The 16,343-nt window shown below is 38.1% G+C and overlaps 1 protein-coding gene across 1 annotated transcript in view; it reads right to left on the bottom strand.

Moving 5' to 3' along the window:
- The window catches only part of prkci (protein kinase C, iota), a 34,392-nt gene that overhangs the window by 1,566 nt on the left and 16,483 nt on the right, over positions 1-16,343 (bottom strand). Inside the window, exons 8-16 of the mRNA XM_039816544.1 lie at positions 14,861-14,916; positions 13,843-14,019; positions 11,188-11,285; positions 9,291-9,377; positions 9,072-9,207; positions 8,839-8,926; positions 6,486-6,611; positions 5,896-5,975; positions 5,485-5,574 (exon numbers count right to left, since the gene is read on the bottom strand). Coding sequence (XP_039672478.1) covers positions 5,485-5,574; positions 5,896-5,975; positions 6,486-6,611; positions 8,839-8,926; positions 9,072-9,207; positions 9,291-9,377; positions 11,188-11,285; positions 13,843-14,019; positions 14,861-14,916 — 938 coding nt within the window. The remainder of the gene's footprint in view (positions 1-5,484; positions 5,575-5,895; positions 5,976-6,485; positions 6,612-8,838; positions 8,927-9,071; positions 9,208-9,290; positions 9,378-11,187; positions 11,286-13,842; positions 14,020-14,860; positions 14,917-16,343) is intronic.

Genomic DNA, 16,343 nt, shown 5'->3' with positions numbered 1-16,343 from the left:
GGTGAGGGAGGGTGGCGGTCAGTTGGGAGATTTCTCTGTTGAGAATGGATGGATTGCACTATTTTTTCTAATATTTTCTAATTAAATTTTACTATTTTTAGTATTTTCTCCATTTCTATCAGTGTGCTATTGATATAATGGCAAAATGTACAACTCTTGTTTCTGTTTTGAGCCAATAAAATTCTGTTTAAAAAAAAAAAAAAAAAAACCTTTTGATGAGGCACTTGTACCCAGCGCCTCTGATTACATTGATCACATTGTAGAGGTAACTCATAGTGCCTCATCTGTCTCTCAACTGTTACACTATGTCTATAAGAACGCTCCCCCTGCAGGCCAATAGGTTCACTGCAGGGCAAACTGTCCGCTGTGTGTGTGTGTGTGTGTGTGTGTGTGTGTGTGTGTGTGTGTGTGTGTGTGTGTGTGTGTGTTGTAAACTGACACTCTGACCGACTGCTGGGTCCCTGCTCCAGACCAAACAGGGAAAAAGAGGTCATGGTGATCCCTGGCCAGCTGTGTGTGTGTGTGTGTGTGTGTGTGTGTGTGTGTGTGTGTGTGTCTCTCTTTCTGGTTATCCACCAGTGCATGTCTGTGTTCATTTGTGAAAGTAATATCCGTCTGTCTAAGAAGAGATTAAAACCTGCCTGATCATTTACACGTGTACAGTTTCCTTGTCTTTGAAGACTTTTGGCTATATATAGCCAAAAGTCTTCAAAGAAAAGGAATTTATATTATATATTTATATATATATATATATATATAAAAAGAAGTTTGAATATATGGAACTTAACAACAAAGCAGCCAGTTCAATGGAGTTAATTAAAAAATATAAAAATAAAAGATGGACGGAACAACACCATATAACTTAATTCAATTACCCTCAGTTTGAATTATACAAAAATAATCATGATTATAAATTTGTTAAAAATGTTAACCCCTGCACACTCTTCTTACCCATATAAAAACAACAGAGAGAGAGAGAGAGAGAGAGAGAGAGAGAGAGAGAGAGAGAGAGAGAGAGAGAGAGAGAGAGAGAGAGTTGCACCAACGGAGAACGGTTTGTTTTTCTTTTATTTATGTATGTATTTTTAAATGAACTGGCTTTCTAGCTTATCAGAGCAAAATGCAGCAAAAAATTTAATTCAACTGGTGTCAGTCTCAAGTAGGGTTGGGTACCAAAACCCGGTGCTTATATGGCACCGGTGCCTTAACAATCGGTATCTACTGGACCGAAAAGTTACGCAGATTTCGGTGCTACTGAAATGCCAGCGCTGCCCTCCGATGCTCCGAAACGGACATTAGAGGCAACAGAAGCATCGCTGCATGTCACGCTAGTTAACACTTCACTTGGCAGCAGGTAACGTTAGCCTACCGTTAGCTAGCAGCTGGATTAAACACGATCAAAATGCTGACAGCTAACGTTAAATGGTGCGACTGCATTTCACTGGAGAGGATTCCAACACCGAGACATAACAGTCCACAGCTGCCACACAGACATTTAAAACTTGCCTCGCCAGCCTCGTGGTGCATTCAAAGTTATTGTAAAATACTCTTTTTCCCATTTAGTGATTGTTTTTGTCATTTACCACCAATTAACTAGTGAAATAGGTTATTGTTATAAGTTATTGTTATTACATTTTTAATAAATCATTTAATTTGGACCATATGGCCTTAGCAATAAACAAGCCATTTCAAGCCAGCTCCTTTTTTCTGTTTCAAATATACTGTATGTATATATATTTTTAAATCTTTTAAAAGTATCGGTTCAGGTACCGGCACCGTTTTAAAAAGTATCGTTTTAGCACCGGTATCGGACAAAACACAAACGATACCCAACCCTAGTCTTAAGCCAAAGAGGAAATGTAATTTAGCAGTTTTGGTTGATTACATTTTCAGCTTTTACAGAGGCTTGCAAAAGTATTCATACCCCTTGAACCTTTCCACATTTTGTCACGTTACAACCACAAATTTAAATATATTTCATTGGGATTGTATGTGATAGACCAACACAAAGCGGTGCATAATTGTGAAGTGGAAGGAAAATGATACATGATTTTCAAAATTGTTTACAAATAAAAACCTGAAAAGTGTGGCATGCTAAAGTATTCAGCCCCCTTTACTCTGATACCCCTAAATAAAATCCAGTGCAACCAATGGCCTTCAGAAGTCACCTAATTAGTAAATAGAGTCCACCTGTGTGTAATCTAATCTCAGTATAAATACAGCTGTTCTGTGAAGGCCTCAGAGGTTTGTTAGAGTCAATATAAGTGAACAAACAGCATCATGTAGCCCAAGGAACATACCAGACAGGCCAGGGATAACGTTTTAACGAATTTTAAAGCATGGTTAGGTTATAAAAAAAATATCCCAAGCTTTGAATATCTCACAGAGCACTGTTCAATTCATCATCCGAAAATGGAAAGAGTATGGCACAAGTGCAAAGCATACCAAGACATGGTTGTCCACCTAAACTGACAGGCTGGGCAAGGAGAGCATTGATCAGAGAAGCAGCCAAAAGGCCCATGGTAACTCTGGAGGAGCTGCAGAGATCCACAGCTCAGGTGGGAGAATCTTAGCCTGGCTCTGCCCTCCTACGTACTTACGCTCAATTTTCATTTCCCTTACAAGAGTCTGGTAGGACTAGGCTAGGAGAATCTGTCCACAGGACGACTATTAGTCGTGCACTCCACAAATCGGGCCTTTATGGAAGAGTGGCAAGAAGAAAGCCATTGTTGAAGCAAAGCCATAAGAAGTCCTGTTTGCAGTTTGCCACAATCCATGTGGGGGACACAGCAAACATGTGGAGGAAGGTGCTCTGGTCAGATGAGACCAAAACTGAAGTCTTTGGCCTAAATGCAAAACGCTATGTGTGGCGTAAAATTAACACTGTACATCACCATGAACACACCATCCCCACCGTGAAAAATGGTGGTGGCAGCATCATGCTGTGGGGATGCTTTTCTTCAGCAGGGACAGGGAAGCTGGTCAGACTTGATGGGAAAATAGATAGTCTGCAAAAGACTTGGGGCAGAGGTTCACCTTCAAGCAGGACAACGACCCTAAACATACAGCCAGAGCTACAATGGAATGGTTTAGATCAAAGAATGGCCCAGTTAAAGTCCAGACCTAAATCCAATTGAGAATCTCTGTCTCCTCTATAACCTATAACACTGGGACTGGGGAGCAGCAGGGGAGAGGAAATGAAGAGGCATTTTCAAAAGAGGATTTTCCTTCGATTTATCTTTTTTAACCCATGACAAGTAGTCATATATATATATATATATATATATATATATGACTACTTGTATATATATATATATATATATATATATATATATATATATATATATATATATATATATATATATATATATATATATATATATAATTATATATATATATATATTTTTATTTATTTTAGGGCTGTCAAAATTACACAGCGTTAATTTTGCGTTAATTTTTAATATTTAACTCGTTAAAAAAAATTAACGAAATGCGCGCTGTGTTTTGTTTACTTCATGTGGCGGGCTGAGAAACGTATACGTCTCCATAAGAGCAGGCGGCGTACTCTAGGAGGGATTTACCTGATTGAAGTAGGCCTACGGGCCAGTCAAGAGTTGAAACATGGACCAGTAAGATCCCAAAAGAGAAAAAAGATGATGTGTTAGAATCCAGAAATGAATGAGCACGGGCTATAAACGGGACTGAGTACTAGTTCCGACATGTTGTCTCGTCAGGAGAGATGCGCCACCGTTAAGCTGCTGTTTCGCTACATTGAGCTGCGGTTTAAGTTTGTTTGTCTGTTGCTCTACTGCTGTGCTGCCGATATGTACGTGCGCGATTTGTTTGCTTGATAACTGTTACGTTGGTCACGTATATATTCCAGTAAATGTTTGAAATTGGTGCGTCTCACTGTCACACAGGCTACTTCCTGGTTGCGGTGCTGGAAGGGAAATGTAGTCAATCGCTTTACATTGGTAATGGATTGCTGTGCACAGCGTCGCTATCTAAAACTACACTCAATGTTTTCACTTTAGGCCAACATACACCGTTGTGGTTTTGGGTTACTGGTTTAATGTGTAACATTGATATTGATATTGATGTGCATTTCTGTGTTTAGATATATGTGCTTTGCTTAGTCATTCAGATTAAACACTATGTATATTATAATATTTATGATATTAAGTACTGCCTAGATTGTAATTTATATTATATATATATATATATATATATATATATATATATATATATATATATATATATATATATATATATATACACATTTGTATATTATTCAGAATATGGTATATTAGGTATGTGGCTAATATTGGGGGTGGTGACAAAAATCTGCTCTCAAGTCGGACAGTTTCTAGCCGTTTCAGCAGCCTTCAGCAGGACTAAATAAGCCAAATTGTTGCTGCTGTTGTTCTGAAAAATATTAAACATTCTGAACTTAGCAGAACATTTCCTTGTTTGTTTTTTTTTATTTTTGCAAAGTTAAGTGATTTAGCATTTAAATATCCATTACTACAAGCTTCAGTCTTAATTTAAAAATGCGATTAACTACAGCAAATTGTGCGATTAATTAGTTAATTTTTTTTTAATCGATTGACAGCCCTAATATATATATATATATATATATATATATATATATATATATATATATATATATATATATATATATATATAATATATATATATATATATATATATATATATATATATATATATAAAAATATATATATATATATATATATATATATATATACTTGATATATTTCAACTCAATGTGCAAAGCTGGTAGAGACATACCCCAAAAGACTTGCAGCTGTAATTGCAGCGAAAGGTGGTTCTACAAAGTATTGACTGATTGAAGAAACTGGAATTAGATTCATGAATGCCTTCCTAATGACAAAGAATAGTTGTTTCACAATCTGATAGATTACATGATTTCTCTGTCAGACAAATGAAAAGGAAATGTACTCTGTAATCTGTAACCCAACATTTCCGCTCTTCTGTCTTTGAGCCTCTGTCAGTCAGTGATCTGTCTCCACTCATTTCCTTTCTATCTCTGGCTTCCCACCGTGGTCAGTCCGTCAGCCTATCTGCTGTTGTCAGTCCTATGTCCCATTTGTTTTTCAGCCCTCTAAATGTCTATCTGCCTGCTTTCCACAAGGACATGATTCTCATGCCATAGCGAATAACCCTCAGCCTCCACAGAGTTTCTACGCCTGCAGGGCAGGAGAGAGAGGGGGTGACAACATGCATTTAGATTTGACCTTCCATGTTTAGTAGCAGCTTTCTGTTTTTCCTTCTCTCTCCAATCGATATATGGATTGATTTTTGACCGGCATTCACCTGTACTGACTTCCTTCTTTTGAAATTATGATTAAAACCGTGCTTAAGTTGACAAACGAGGCAACTCAAGATAAGTAGTAGAGAGAGAAACATGGAGAGAATATTATGTGAAAAGAGTGAGTGACTCACAAGGTCCCAGTCAACGTTTCGAAAGAATGGATGGCCCATGATGTCGGCAAAACCTGTCTGAGGGTGGCAGCCTAGACGCTCCTTGGGATCCTGTGGGAGTGAGGGTGAATTAAAGGGTGAGAGACAGTATGAGATGATGGGCAAGAAAGGCAGAGAGATGGAAAAAAAATTGAATTTGCAAGAAAGGTGGAAAAGCGGAGTGGATTTTGGGGAGGGGAAAAGTAGAAAAAAACATTATGGATATGTGAAAAGGTGCGAGAGCCATATTGAGACACAGAAGGATGGGGTGGAAAAAATAAGAATGCAAGGCAGTGAGAGATGGCAGTTGACTCCCACTAAGGCCATAATAATGTCATTCTCAGGAGCCAACACGTTTCTAGATTGATCCAGGCCTGTCTGACCCCTTCTTACCTTGTTGAGGAATCCCTTGAGAACGCTGGCAGCTTTGACTGACAAAGAGCGGGGGATTCGGATCTGTTTTTCCAATATTACTGCAGTAGGTGAGAGGAAAAAGGGGGAGGGGGTGAGACGGACGCTCCCTTGAGGCTAAAATGACAGACGATGGCACTGACAATGCTGCAGTTATGAGCTCAATCCTGTCGGGTAAACTCATGTTGAATATACAGAAGCCTTTCAATAAAGTGTCAATGGCTTTTGATACAACAGTCTTGAAAAATTACTTCAGTAACATTTTTAATTCCCATAAATTTAACTCTTTAAGCAGTTATAAGAAAACACTGACACATTTTGAAACAGTATTTACAATGAAATAACAAGATGCATTCACACATTTCCCTGCAACAGATGGCATGTGCCTGGCACTGGGAGAAGTGGCCTTTGGAAAGGTGTCAATACAAAGGTGTTGCATGTTTCCATTGTGCTGTTTTTTCCCCCCCTCTGGTTATAAACTTTAGGTAGGGGTGTGTGTGTGTGTGTGTGTGTGTGTGTGTGTGTGTGTGTGTGTGTGTGTGTGTGTGTGTGTGTGCGTTTGTTTGTTTTACCTTGGAAGAGGTAGTCTTCTGTGTTCTGGTCTGGGTTGTCAGAGCTACCGACGATGTCAAAGGGCGACCGGCCTGCCATCATCTCAAACATCAGCACGCCCAGCGCCCACCAGTCCACACTAAACCCTGAAGACGCACAAACATTGATATTACAAATCATATTTATTACAAAGAGGAAGCAAAAGAATGACAGTTGTGTCCAAAACTGCCATTTAATCTCATTATAGAGAAACTAAATAGTACCTTTATAGCAATGATTGTGCATATTAAAGCACAATTCTCATCAACTAATTTTCTCTTTTATTTGCACAAAGCATACCTTTATTTTAGAGTTACTATAGCAACCCCTCCCACCATGAAAGCATCATACCAGTGTACTTGCATGCATTCAGCCCTTAACAAATCTCATACTTTACGGCTTTACGTTTTATTAGAGCAAGCCATTAGGGCTTAACTACAGTACACTGAAATATACAGTGATATATTACAACTGTTACATTAATTTACAAGCTATAGACAGTGTATTCAAGATAGAAATATCACTTGTTTTTGCTCAACATCTATTTTTAAGATCATAATACTTCAAAATAGCACAAACGGATGGGGTTTGATAGCATTTGATCAAATTAAAATCCAGATCGACTCCACTTATCACATCTTTTTAGGATAACCTAATAACTTACGGCTAAAATAACTGCAACTCAAAAGTCTAATGATCTTTTTTCAGCGGAGGCAGAAACATAAACAGTATAATATTTAGTGCCAGCCTAATTAAATGTTCAAAACCTGAAAATAAGTTGAGCATCACAATATATGAAATGTTTTTAAAAAAACAGCAAGGAGAGATAAAAGGTTTGATAAGAGTTTCTCTCAGCGTTCGGGGAACTTAATGATAAAAAATTAAATAAAACTGACCTGAGACCCTATTACTAACACTTAGCTATCGGAAACCATTCCCAATACCACATGTAGAAAGTTTCCCCAAATAATTCCTTTTTTGATAGTTTATTGTATACTCCCTGACCATTTCTTTTTTTTTTTTTTTTTTTAAATGCATGTACTCTTTTACTCCTTTACTTTTATATATGTGTGTATGAGGAGTCTACTGCAAACAAAATCTTTTACTTTTTTTACTCGTATTAAATCTTTTTACATCTTACATACGATCTTTATGTAGGCCTATGTATTATCTTATTCTGGACCGATAAGAACTTTTTTGATGATGTGTGATAATGTGAGGATGTGTGATAATGTGATGATGTGTGATAATGTCAGGATGTGTGACTCTACTGCAAACAAAATCTACCTTCAAGTATAAATAAAGTAACTTGAACTTTTCAAGAAAGTAAAGAAGCCTCTTGTATGGACGCTTGTTTTTCCCCTTTTATGTTGTTGTTGCACACTTACTTGCAGTAATTGTATTTGGTTGCTGGCTGTGCAGGCAGGGCCTATGCAAAACCAGTAGCACATGTGGAATTAAATTAGGCCCATTATATGTTATTTATCAGATAAACTAAACCGTTTGTCTTCATATAAAAAAGGAAACATGGCTAGTTTACCATTTTTATTAAGCATTAAAATAGATTATATAAGGTAGAGTGGTGGGTCTAATTATCGCAGTGCGTTCAACAGGGCAGTACGTGCATGTAACGCGATTTTGATGCTGGTACAATTTACTGTTCACCCTGAATGTTATAGTTTTCTATAGGCCTTTTTTCACAGCAGACATTTTTTTCATTGCAGGAAAATTATGTTACTTTTATGTTAATAAAGTTATTAATATCATTAACAATGGCTTTGTTCTATTCTACTGTTTTACAGATTACATGCAAAAACACAGGTACGATCCTTCAACAGTGGATTTTATTGCTAGAATACCTCTTTTGGTAACCAGGGAGATCTTTCTTCTAATTTCTATTGTATTTATAGACCTTATTACATGCAGCACTCAGTTATGATGTAGACTATACCTAAACTTTGTTCTTAATGGCTGTAAATACTTTTCTGATTCATACATGTTACTCATCCTTACCCACATCGTGGTTGCCTATTTTGTAGTTGTTATTTTATTGCTTTTTTGTTTATTGGCCCATTTTTAGCTCTTGTTTCTCATGTTTCTGCTGTAGTGCCAAAGATCGATGTAAGTTTCATCTTATTTTGCAAATGTCTTGTCTTTTATAGGTTTACTAATTTGAAGAATTCTTTTCAAGTAGTCGGCACCTCTGTAGCATCCATAATCATGACTGAGAGCAGCATCCCAGATATTATTGCGTAATGCCTCCTATATTGTATTGTATCATAGCAAAGAAAAGGATAGCATTTTTAGTAAGTGCTTGTGTGTTGCAATTCTCACCGTAATCCTCTCCTCTGAGTATTTCAGGGGCAATGTAATTGGGGGTACCACAGAAAGTGCTTGTTGTATCGCCAGGTCTCAAGCCCTCCTGCAAAAACAAAAAGATCATTAGCTGCAAGATCATCTCAGAGGGCTGTAAACGGACACTTATGCAGCTTTGCAGGTGCTTTTATCCACAATGCATTGTGGTATCATTAGAGCCTTTCTCATACACAGCAAACTGCAATCCACACCTTGCACATGCCGTAGTCCGTAAGCTTGATGTGTCCCTCAGAGTCCAGCAGCACGTTGTCCAGCTTCAGATCTCTGTAGATGATTCCCCGCTCGTGGAGGTAGTTGAGCGCCAGACTGATCTCTGCCGAGTAAAATCTGAGAAAGAGATTATGGTGTATTCAAAATCACATGTAACTACAAAAAGACATCAATCAATCTTATTCAATGTGAGACTCTACCTGGCGTGTTCTTCGGGGAGTTTCCTTTGTCTCTGCATGTGGAACATGAGATCTCCACCGTTCACATATTCAATAACAAAGAAAAGTCTGTAAAAAGAAGCAAATGTTAAAAAGTTGAATACTTGTCATTACTATTTAATATTACAAAAGAAATGCCTAAGACTTGAAAGTTGTCAAAAGAAGTTTTCAGGCGCTTTAACCATGATGGGGATTGTTCCATTTACCTTGAACTTAAAACAGACCTTAACCACAGCAGCAAGGGTGAAGAAAGACTCTTAGGCCGGCTACACACTGGCTGCGTGGCGTGAGCGTGTCAGCTGCGTGGCGTGTCCGTTCATATTTCGGCTCCCATGTTAACAGGTTAGAGCATACACACTGCCTGCGTTACACGCACGTCTCAGGCACTGTTCGAGCCGCGCCGAAAACGCGTGCATGCTAGAAACAGAACTGACGCCTATTTTTCACACGACACGCAAGCGTGTTGGAAGCTTTTCCAGGCAAAATAGAATAGGAAAAGATGTTTATATGTCATTTTTAAAAGAATACATATTAATAAATGACATGTTGATGTTTGAAAGTCTCTAGGTTTTGATATAAATGCAGATACAAATGTAATAAAAAATCTGTAGCCTATTTTGCCGTCAATACTGCCGACGTTGTCTTTGCTGTAATCAAATCGGTACATATTTATGTTTAACATGGCATGGTATTTCATTTTATCAATGTGAAACATACATGTGTGTAAAGACATAGAAAAATCCACGCAGCCGCCACGCAACATAAACGCCACGCTCACACCACGCAGGCAGTGTGTAGCCTGCCTTAGAAGTCATCTTGAAACACACATCTGTATTCGGTCCGATTATAAGACGACCCCCCTTTTTCCAAGACTCATTTTTGGAAAAATTATTTATAAAAGCCAAATATTGTTTTCATAAAGTAAATAATTTTATTTGAAAATAATTCTAATAAAAACACAATGAAGAAAACAAGGTTGTTGTTGTTTTTAACATCTTTTAAATAAATAATATTTTCAATATCTTTTTAGATGAAAGTGTCACATTTAAATGAATGGTAAATATTTCAGGCCTTCAGCTGAATGGGCATCCCATCATTCAGTTTTTCTATCATGTAATCACACACTCTGCTGTCAATCTCTTGGAAGCAGCCCTTTTGAGGACCACGGTAAGATTTTCTAAGGCATTTTTAGATGGTGTAACATCTCCATGACAACGCTTCGTCGTACTTCCGTTCTGCTTCCGACTTCCAGGATTTTTGTAGCTAGACATATCATTTGTTTCGTCTAGGTGTGAATGTGGATATCGTTAGTGATATTGGAGATGCTTGCTACAGTTACACTTCTAGTGATGAATCGGCAAAAAGACGTTTTATTTCTCTGAGTTATGGCTTTGTTCTAACGCTGCTGGGCTCTCCCTCTCTTCAGTTACTCCATCTCTCTCCACCATATCACGTTACATGCTTTCGGGCACTTGTTGAGGCTCCGTCTAAAACTCTGCTTTTTCGACCAGCTGTTTGTAACATTAAAATAAAATGGATTATGGATCATTTTATTTTTATAGTTTATAGCGGACTTCTCTATTGGCTGTTGAAACATGTGACGTCTACTGCTGAAAGTCTAGACCCCGATTATGAGATGACCCCACAAACGTTTTTCTAGGAAAATATTCGGACCAATACGGTATATAGCGCTTTTGTAGTAACCCCTCAAAGTGTGACTGTTCATCTGCACACACTGACCACACTGCGATGAGACAGAGCTAGTTGAAAATGTATACATTTTCAAATTATTTTAAAAGACATCAATATCTGTTTATTCTTCCAAATTCTTGCAGACTGCAGAAGAAACCGTGTCACAAAAACAGGAAAATGCTCTCACCTGCTTTCTGTCTGAAAACAGGAGTGGAGGCCAACCAGGAAGGGATGATTGGAGGCCTGCTCGAAAACGTGCTTTTCTGTTTGGACCCAGTCGATGTCCTGGAAAAGAAACACACAAAGAACTGGTTGTAAATCAGAGATCATTCTAACATAGTACCCTCACCCTTATAAAAGCTGAATAAGCACAGTACTTGATTGAGCACACTGTTTAGATAGAGACCAGGGTGGGCAGCGACAGGATAAAGGGCTATGCCAGTAGAAGCAAAGGCAGGTCTCTATCAATGGCTGGATGATGAGTCTGGACACGGATGCTGCTCACGCTGACAGGATAGGACAGCAGAACACCACCATTGATCGAAAGGCACTTGTCAGTTTGTCAATCAAGCTAAGTGCATCTAATCAAGGCTAACTACTCCCATTGCCTCTGGCTGTGCTGCTACATGTGTTCGACGAGATCAATTTCTGATGACATGATGGTTTATCTACACTGTCTTAGAAAGAATGATGGCTCGGAAGAGGTCTGTCAACTTAACTCAAAGTGTTTCAGACAAGATACACAAGGCAGACGGTCAATCACATGAGACAAAAGATTGTTTTGCTGTGAATAACAGCTCCCATTGATTGTGCCAATTGCATTAATTATACACGGCAGTGACAGAAGACTTACTTCACTATTAACTAACCTTCTCACATCTCAATAGATGGAGGTGTTGTGTAATTGTCACACTGGACAGACTTAAAAAGGGACAGTTACGCTTTTAAGATATTGTAAATTTTTCCTTTCTAAGAGGCTGGTCTAACTAAATTACAAGTTGTAAAGTATTAAGTCACTTGTTTCACTATTAGCAAATGCGTAAGATTATATGAAATGTCTAAAACTGAAATGATTAGTTGATTAATTGACAAGTTGATCAACATTATCAAATATCTTCATAATTGATTAATCATTTAGTGTTGTTTTTAAAGACAAAATACCAATGATTCTCTGATTACAGGCTCTCCAATGTGAGGATTTGCTGCTTTTCTCTTTTTTATATCACTGTGAATTAAAACTGAGCTAGCCTTTTTGCACTATTTTCCAACAAGAATAGATCTTTATTGTCATTGTGCTTAGAACAATGAAAATCTGTTTAGCAGCTCTTCAACAGTCTGCAACATGAAAGGACAAGTAAATAGTAAAAGTAAATAAGTAATAGCGAATTGAAGCAAAAAAAAGGAAAACAAAATATTTACAAAGACAAGCGATTAAAAGCAAGATAAAGTGACCCGAAACAGTAAAATGTTGGTTAAATAGCAGTATATATGGTGGTATGTGCAATACTGCAATATGTGCAATATGGTAGGTGACATAGTAAACAATTGAGGAAATAATCAATTAACTAATCAATAATGAAAAGAAATATGTTCGTTGCAGCTCTGGAAATGCCCTCATCAGGTCTTTTTTTTCCATTCACCAAAACTGGCAGCAGTGAAAACAGTTCAAATGATAATTTTGTATGTTATTGTCACTAATGTGTTCAAACCTCAGCACCGGAGAAGACCGTCGGGCGGATTTTTGTCTCTGATCTTGAGCCAATTAATGCTAAATTCACTTTTTAAACACACCTTCATCTATAGAGAAAACATGTAAAATGTCTCATTCACAGTAAGTGGTAAAAAAAAAATAAAAATACAAAAAAAAAATAGCTGATGGGGTTCGATAGCAGTATTGAATATGAATCCAGTTCCAAATCCGGTTATTTAATCAGAATCCTTTTGAATCCCTTATCAAATCTTTTTGGGTAGTTTGTTTGTTTGGGAATGAAGACATCCTCAGTTTAAAAAAAAATAAATAAAAAAAAAGTGCTGTTTTTAGTTTACTCCTTCAGCACACATATTTTGTCACTGCTCTGTGACATTTAATTAACCCCGTCCTGACTTATTTTTCTTTTTGCTGCAAGGGAAAACCTTAAGCACGGGACTTGTGAGTACCCTCCCACAAATACAGCATTTCACAGTTGTTTCGTTGACTTCGGTGAAGTGTATTCACACTTTGGAACAGTTGAGTCATGATACATCCATTGTTTAAGTTATGGTTTAGGGCTTTCCGCCATGTTCAGTAAGTCAGTCTTGTTAACAACTGTGTCACTGAGTTAGCACATTTGTATACCTCACCATTTTTTTTCTCTTTGCAGATGCCTGTAGTGTGAAAAAGAGGCAAAAGAGAATATCTAAGAGAGATTGGGAATGAGAGATTCAATAAGGTATTCGTTGGCCCCGGGAACCGGATCCAAAATGGAACCAGCTATCGAAACCCATCCCTAATCCTCTCCACAATCACTTGAATCAAAACCTAGTCGTCCAGCTGGCCTGATCATACACAAGGGTGTATAGTGTATTGTAGTGTGTGATGTATATTTGTCATGTCTTGTCTGTCGGTGTCTGATGCAAGGAGTATTTGTTTGTATCATATGTCTGATGTCTTGTCATAAAGTGCCTTGCGATTGTGCCGCAAACCCAACTGCCCCACGGGGACAATAAAGTTATCTACTACTACTAATGCCAAACCTGCCAACTCTCTGTGTCAGAGTCCATGCAAAGGCTGGCCTACAATTCTCATTCTGACATTTGCCAACATTTTGACTTTGATGGTGTGTCACACATCAGCGTTGTTTACCTCATCGTCATTGACCAGCTCCTTCTTCACCACCTTCATGGCGTAGATGCGCTCCGTCTTCTTCAGCTGCACCAACAGCACCTTGGCGTAGCTGCCTCGGCCGATCACCCTCAGCAGATCAAAGTCTGCCAGGCCCAGGCTGGAAGGCGATTTTCCTGTGTCTCTACTGCTCCGCGCCTGGGGGAGGGGAACACACAGTGAGAGGGTAAGCATGAAATACCGGCATACTAACAACATATTGTGATAAATACAAAGTCAACTCTGCAAAAAAATTTGACATGCAACATTTCAGAACATCAGCATTTCTCAACATAGTTTTCAATGAACTATTAATGGAGCTGGTGATTTGGTTTGTGCACGAGCACGATTTCCTTGGGGTGGTTTGTAAATGAAGTTCTAACTGCACCACTTTTTTCAAGTGAATCTTAGTAATGACTTTCTTGTCTGTATTTTTATATATATATATATATATATATATATATATATAAAAATAACACAGCCTCCATCAGATTAGGCGCTCGCTGTATTAGTCCATTTCTTCTCTGTACCTTCACCATTTCCTCACCTATCTTCCTCTCTCCTGTAATCTGTTCTGTAGTGATGTAGTAGATAAGGTAATTTGTATCTCCGTCTATCTGTGTCCAACCCCCCTCCCCAAACTACATCCCAAGCCATTAATCAGCCTTGGGTGTTAAGAGCTGTGATAAAAGGTACTTTATTAGCTCCAACAAAGGAAATCAATACCCAGAGCACTGTGAGGGTGCCTAAGTCTGCATGCGCTATATATCACACTAGCACAGCAAGTGGAAGAAGCATCACTCAAATGTACACAATGGCAAAATAAGCAGAAAAAAAACCTTCCAATTACAGGTGATTTTATTCTTGCTCACCCTCTCATACAAACAGCGCTGATTTCTCACTCTAAATATACACACACATATATCCATCTAGACAACATGACAGATTGACAGATTATGAGTCACACATCAACAGTGTTTGAAAAGATTTTCTCTCTCACCTCCTTCTCTTCTCCATCGTAAGTCAAGCTTTCTCTGGAGTCTTTATTCTGAGGGCCTGAGAGAGAGGAGAAAGTGACAGACAGACAGAAGGCGAGGGGGAGGTAGAAGAGGGAAAAAAAACGATGAGGAGAAGGAGGAGAGAAAGTAGGTGATAGACAGTCACACGCTTTGTTCACAGCCCTGCAGTCATTTCTCTCTGCTTGTTTAGAAAAGAAAATACCCTTTTGTATCCATCCTTGTTTAACAACACAACAAATAGAGTTTTTAAAATAATAAGTAGAATGTAACTTTATTTTGTATTTGTGACCATTTAAGTGATACCAATAAACAGATGCATTTCAAAACAGGCTTAAACAAAAGATATCTGCATCCCAATGTTCCCAGGATTGCACATCACAACTTCCCAGGTGGCCTGTAAGTATCTATGGTGGAAGGAGATTCAACTGCCTCATTAACAACAGCAACAACGATCCTAAGCCCTCCCATTCCAGTCAGCCTCTCCACCACCTGACTGGACTTAAGTCTGGTGCTGTACATAAACCCCAAATGCAGCTGATCCAACTTGTAGTGTGGCTGGTCGCTGCTATGCTAATGACAATAATCTCCGGAAGTTAGTTTAATTTTTCTTTAAGGATAAGTCGGTGATATTCTATATTTCTCTTAATTCAATAAATCCCATGAAAAAAAGGAAACCAACAATGAATTTATCGTACTAACAAGCGTTATCTGTCCATCCCAAGCCTGCTATTTCTTATATCCCTCTGCGTCACAGAGCTCCATTGTTGTCCACAAATCATTCAAAAAACAATGAGCCACACCGTTACCAAGGGTGGCATGCTCCTTTATTACGATGAACACACGATGGGCACTGTAGTTTATTTTTACGTCCTGCTGCCGTAAATACATGAGTGAAAACAGAAATGTGAAAACAAAAATGTTTAACATTTTATTTATTACGGTTTGAGTAACATTTGCTGAAAAATACTTTTTTTCAGCAAAGATTTGAGATTTTCTTTTTTTTTGTTTGCCTTTACTTAATTGCTGAAAGTGTGGAGATAGACAGGAAACATGGGTAGATAGAGGGGTACAGCAGAAAAAAATAAAAATTACATCTTCCAAACAAAGGAAGCGGCATGGGAGCCACACACGAGCTGGGAAAGCCATAGAATACAGGGAGACGGGCTAACACACTGTTGGTTTTGGTCTCTTTATGGGATTTGTTGACAATAACGAAAATAAAAGATATCTGCAGCCTTATCTTTTAAGAATGGTGGTCAAAAGCTGCAAATAATGAGTCAATTTAGGTCAAAGGAATGGCCAAGAGATTCAGAAGAGAGTGAAATTAAAAAGATTTAAACCACCCAGGGTGGAAAAAAAAATAAAAACTTGCACTGATGTTTCACAAAATGCATAAATTAACAGAAGCCTGTAATTTGATGAGCGGTTTGTGGCAGAAGGCAGATCATCTCTTATGAGCTTTTT

The sequence above is a fragment of the Perca fluviatilis genome, chromosome 11 (genome assembly GCF_010015445.1).
Source record: "Perca fluviatilis chromosome 11, GENO_Pfluv_1.0, whole genome shotgun sequence".
Taxonomy (NCBI): Eukaryota; Metazoa; Chordata; class Actinopteri; order Perciformes; family Percidae; genus Perca; species Perca fluviatilis.
This window is presented reverse-complemented; position numbering and strand designations above follow the sequence as displayed.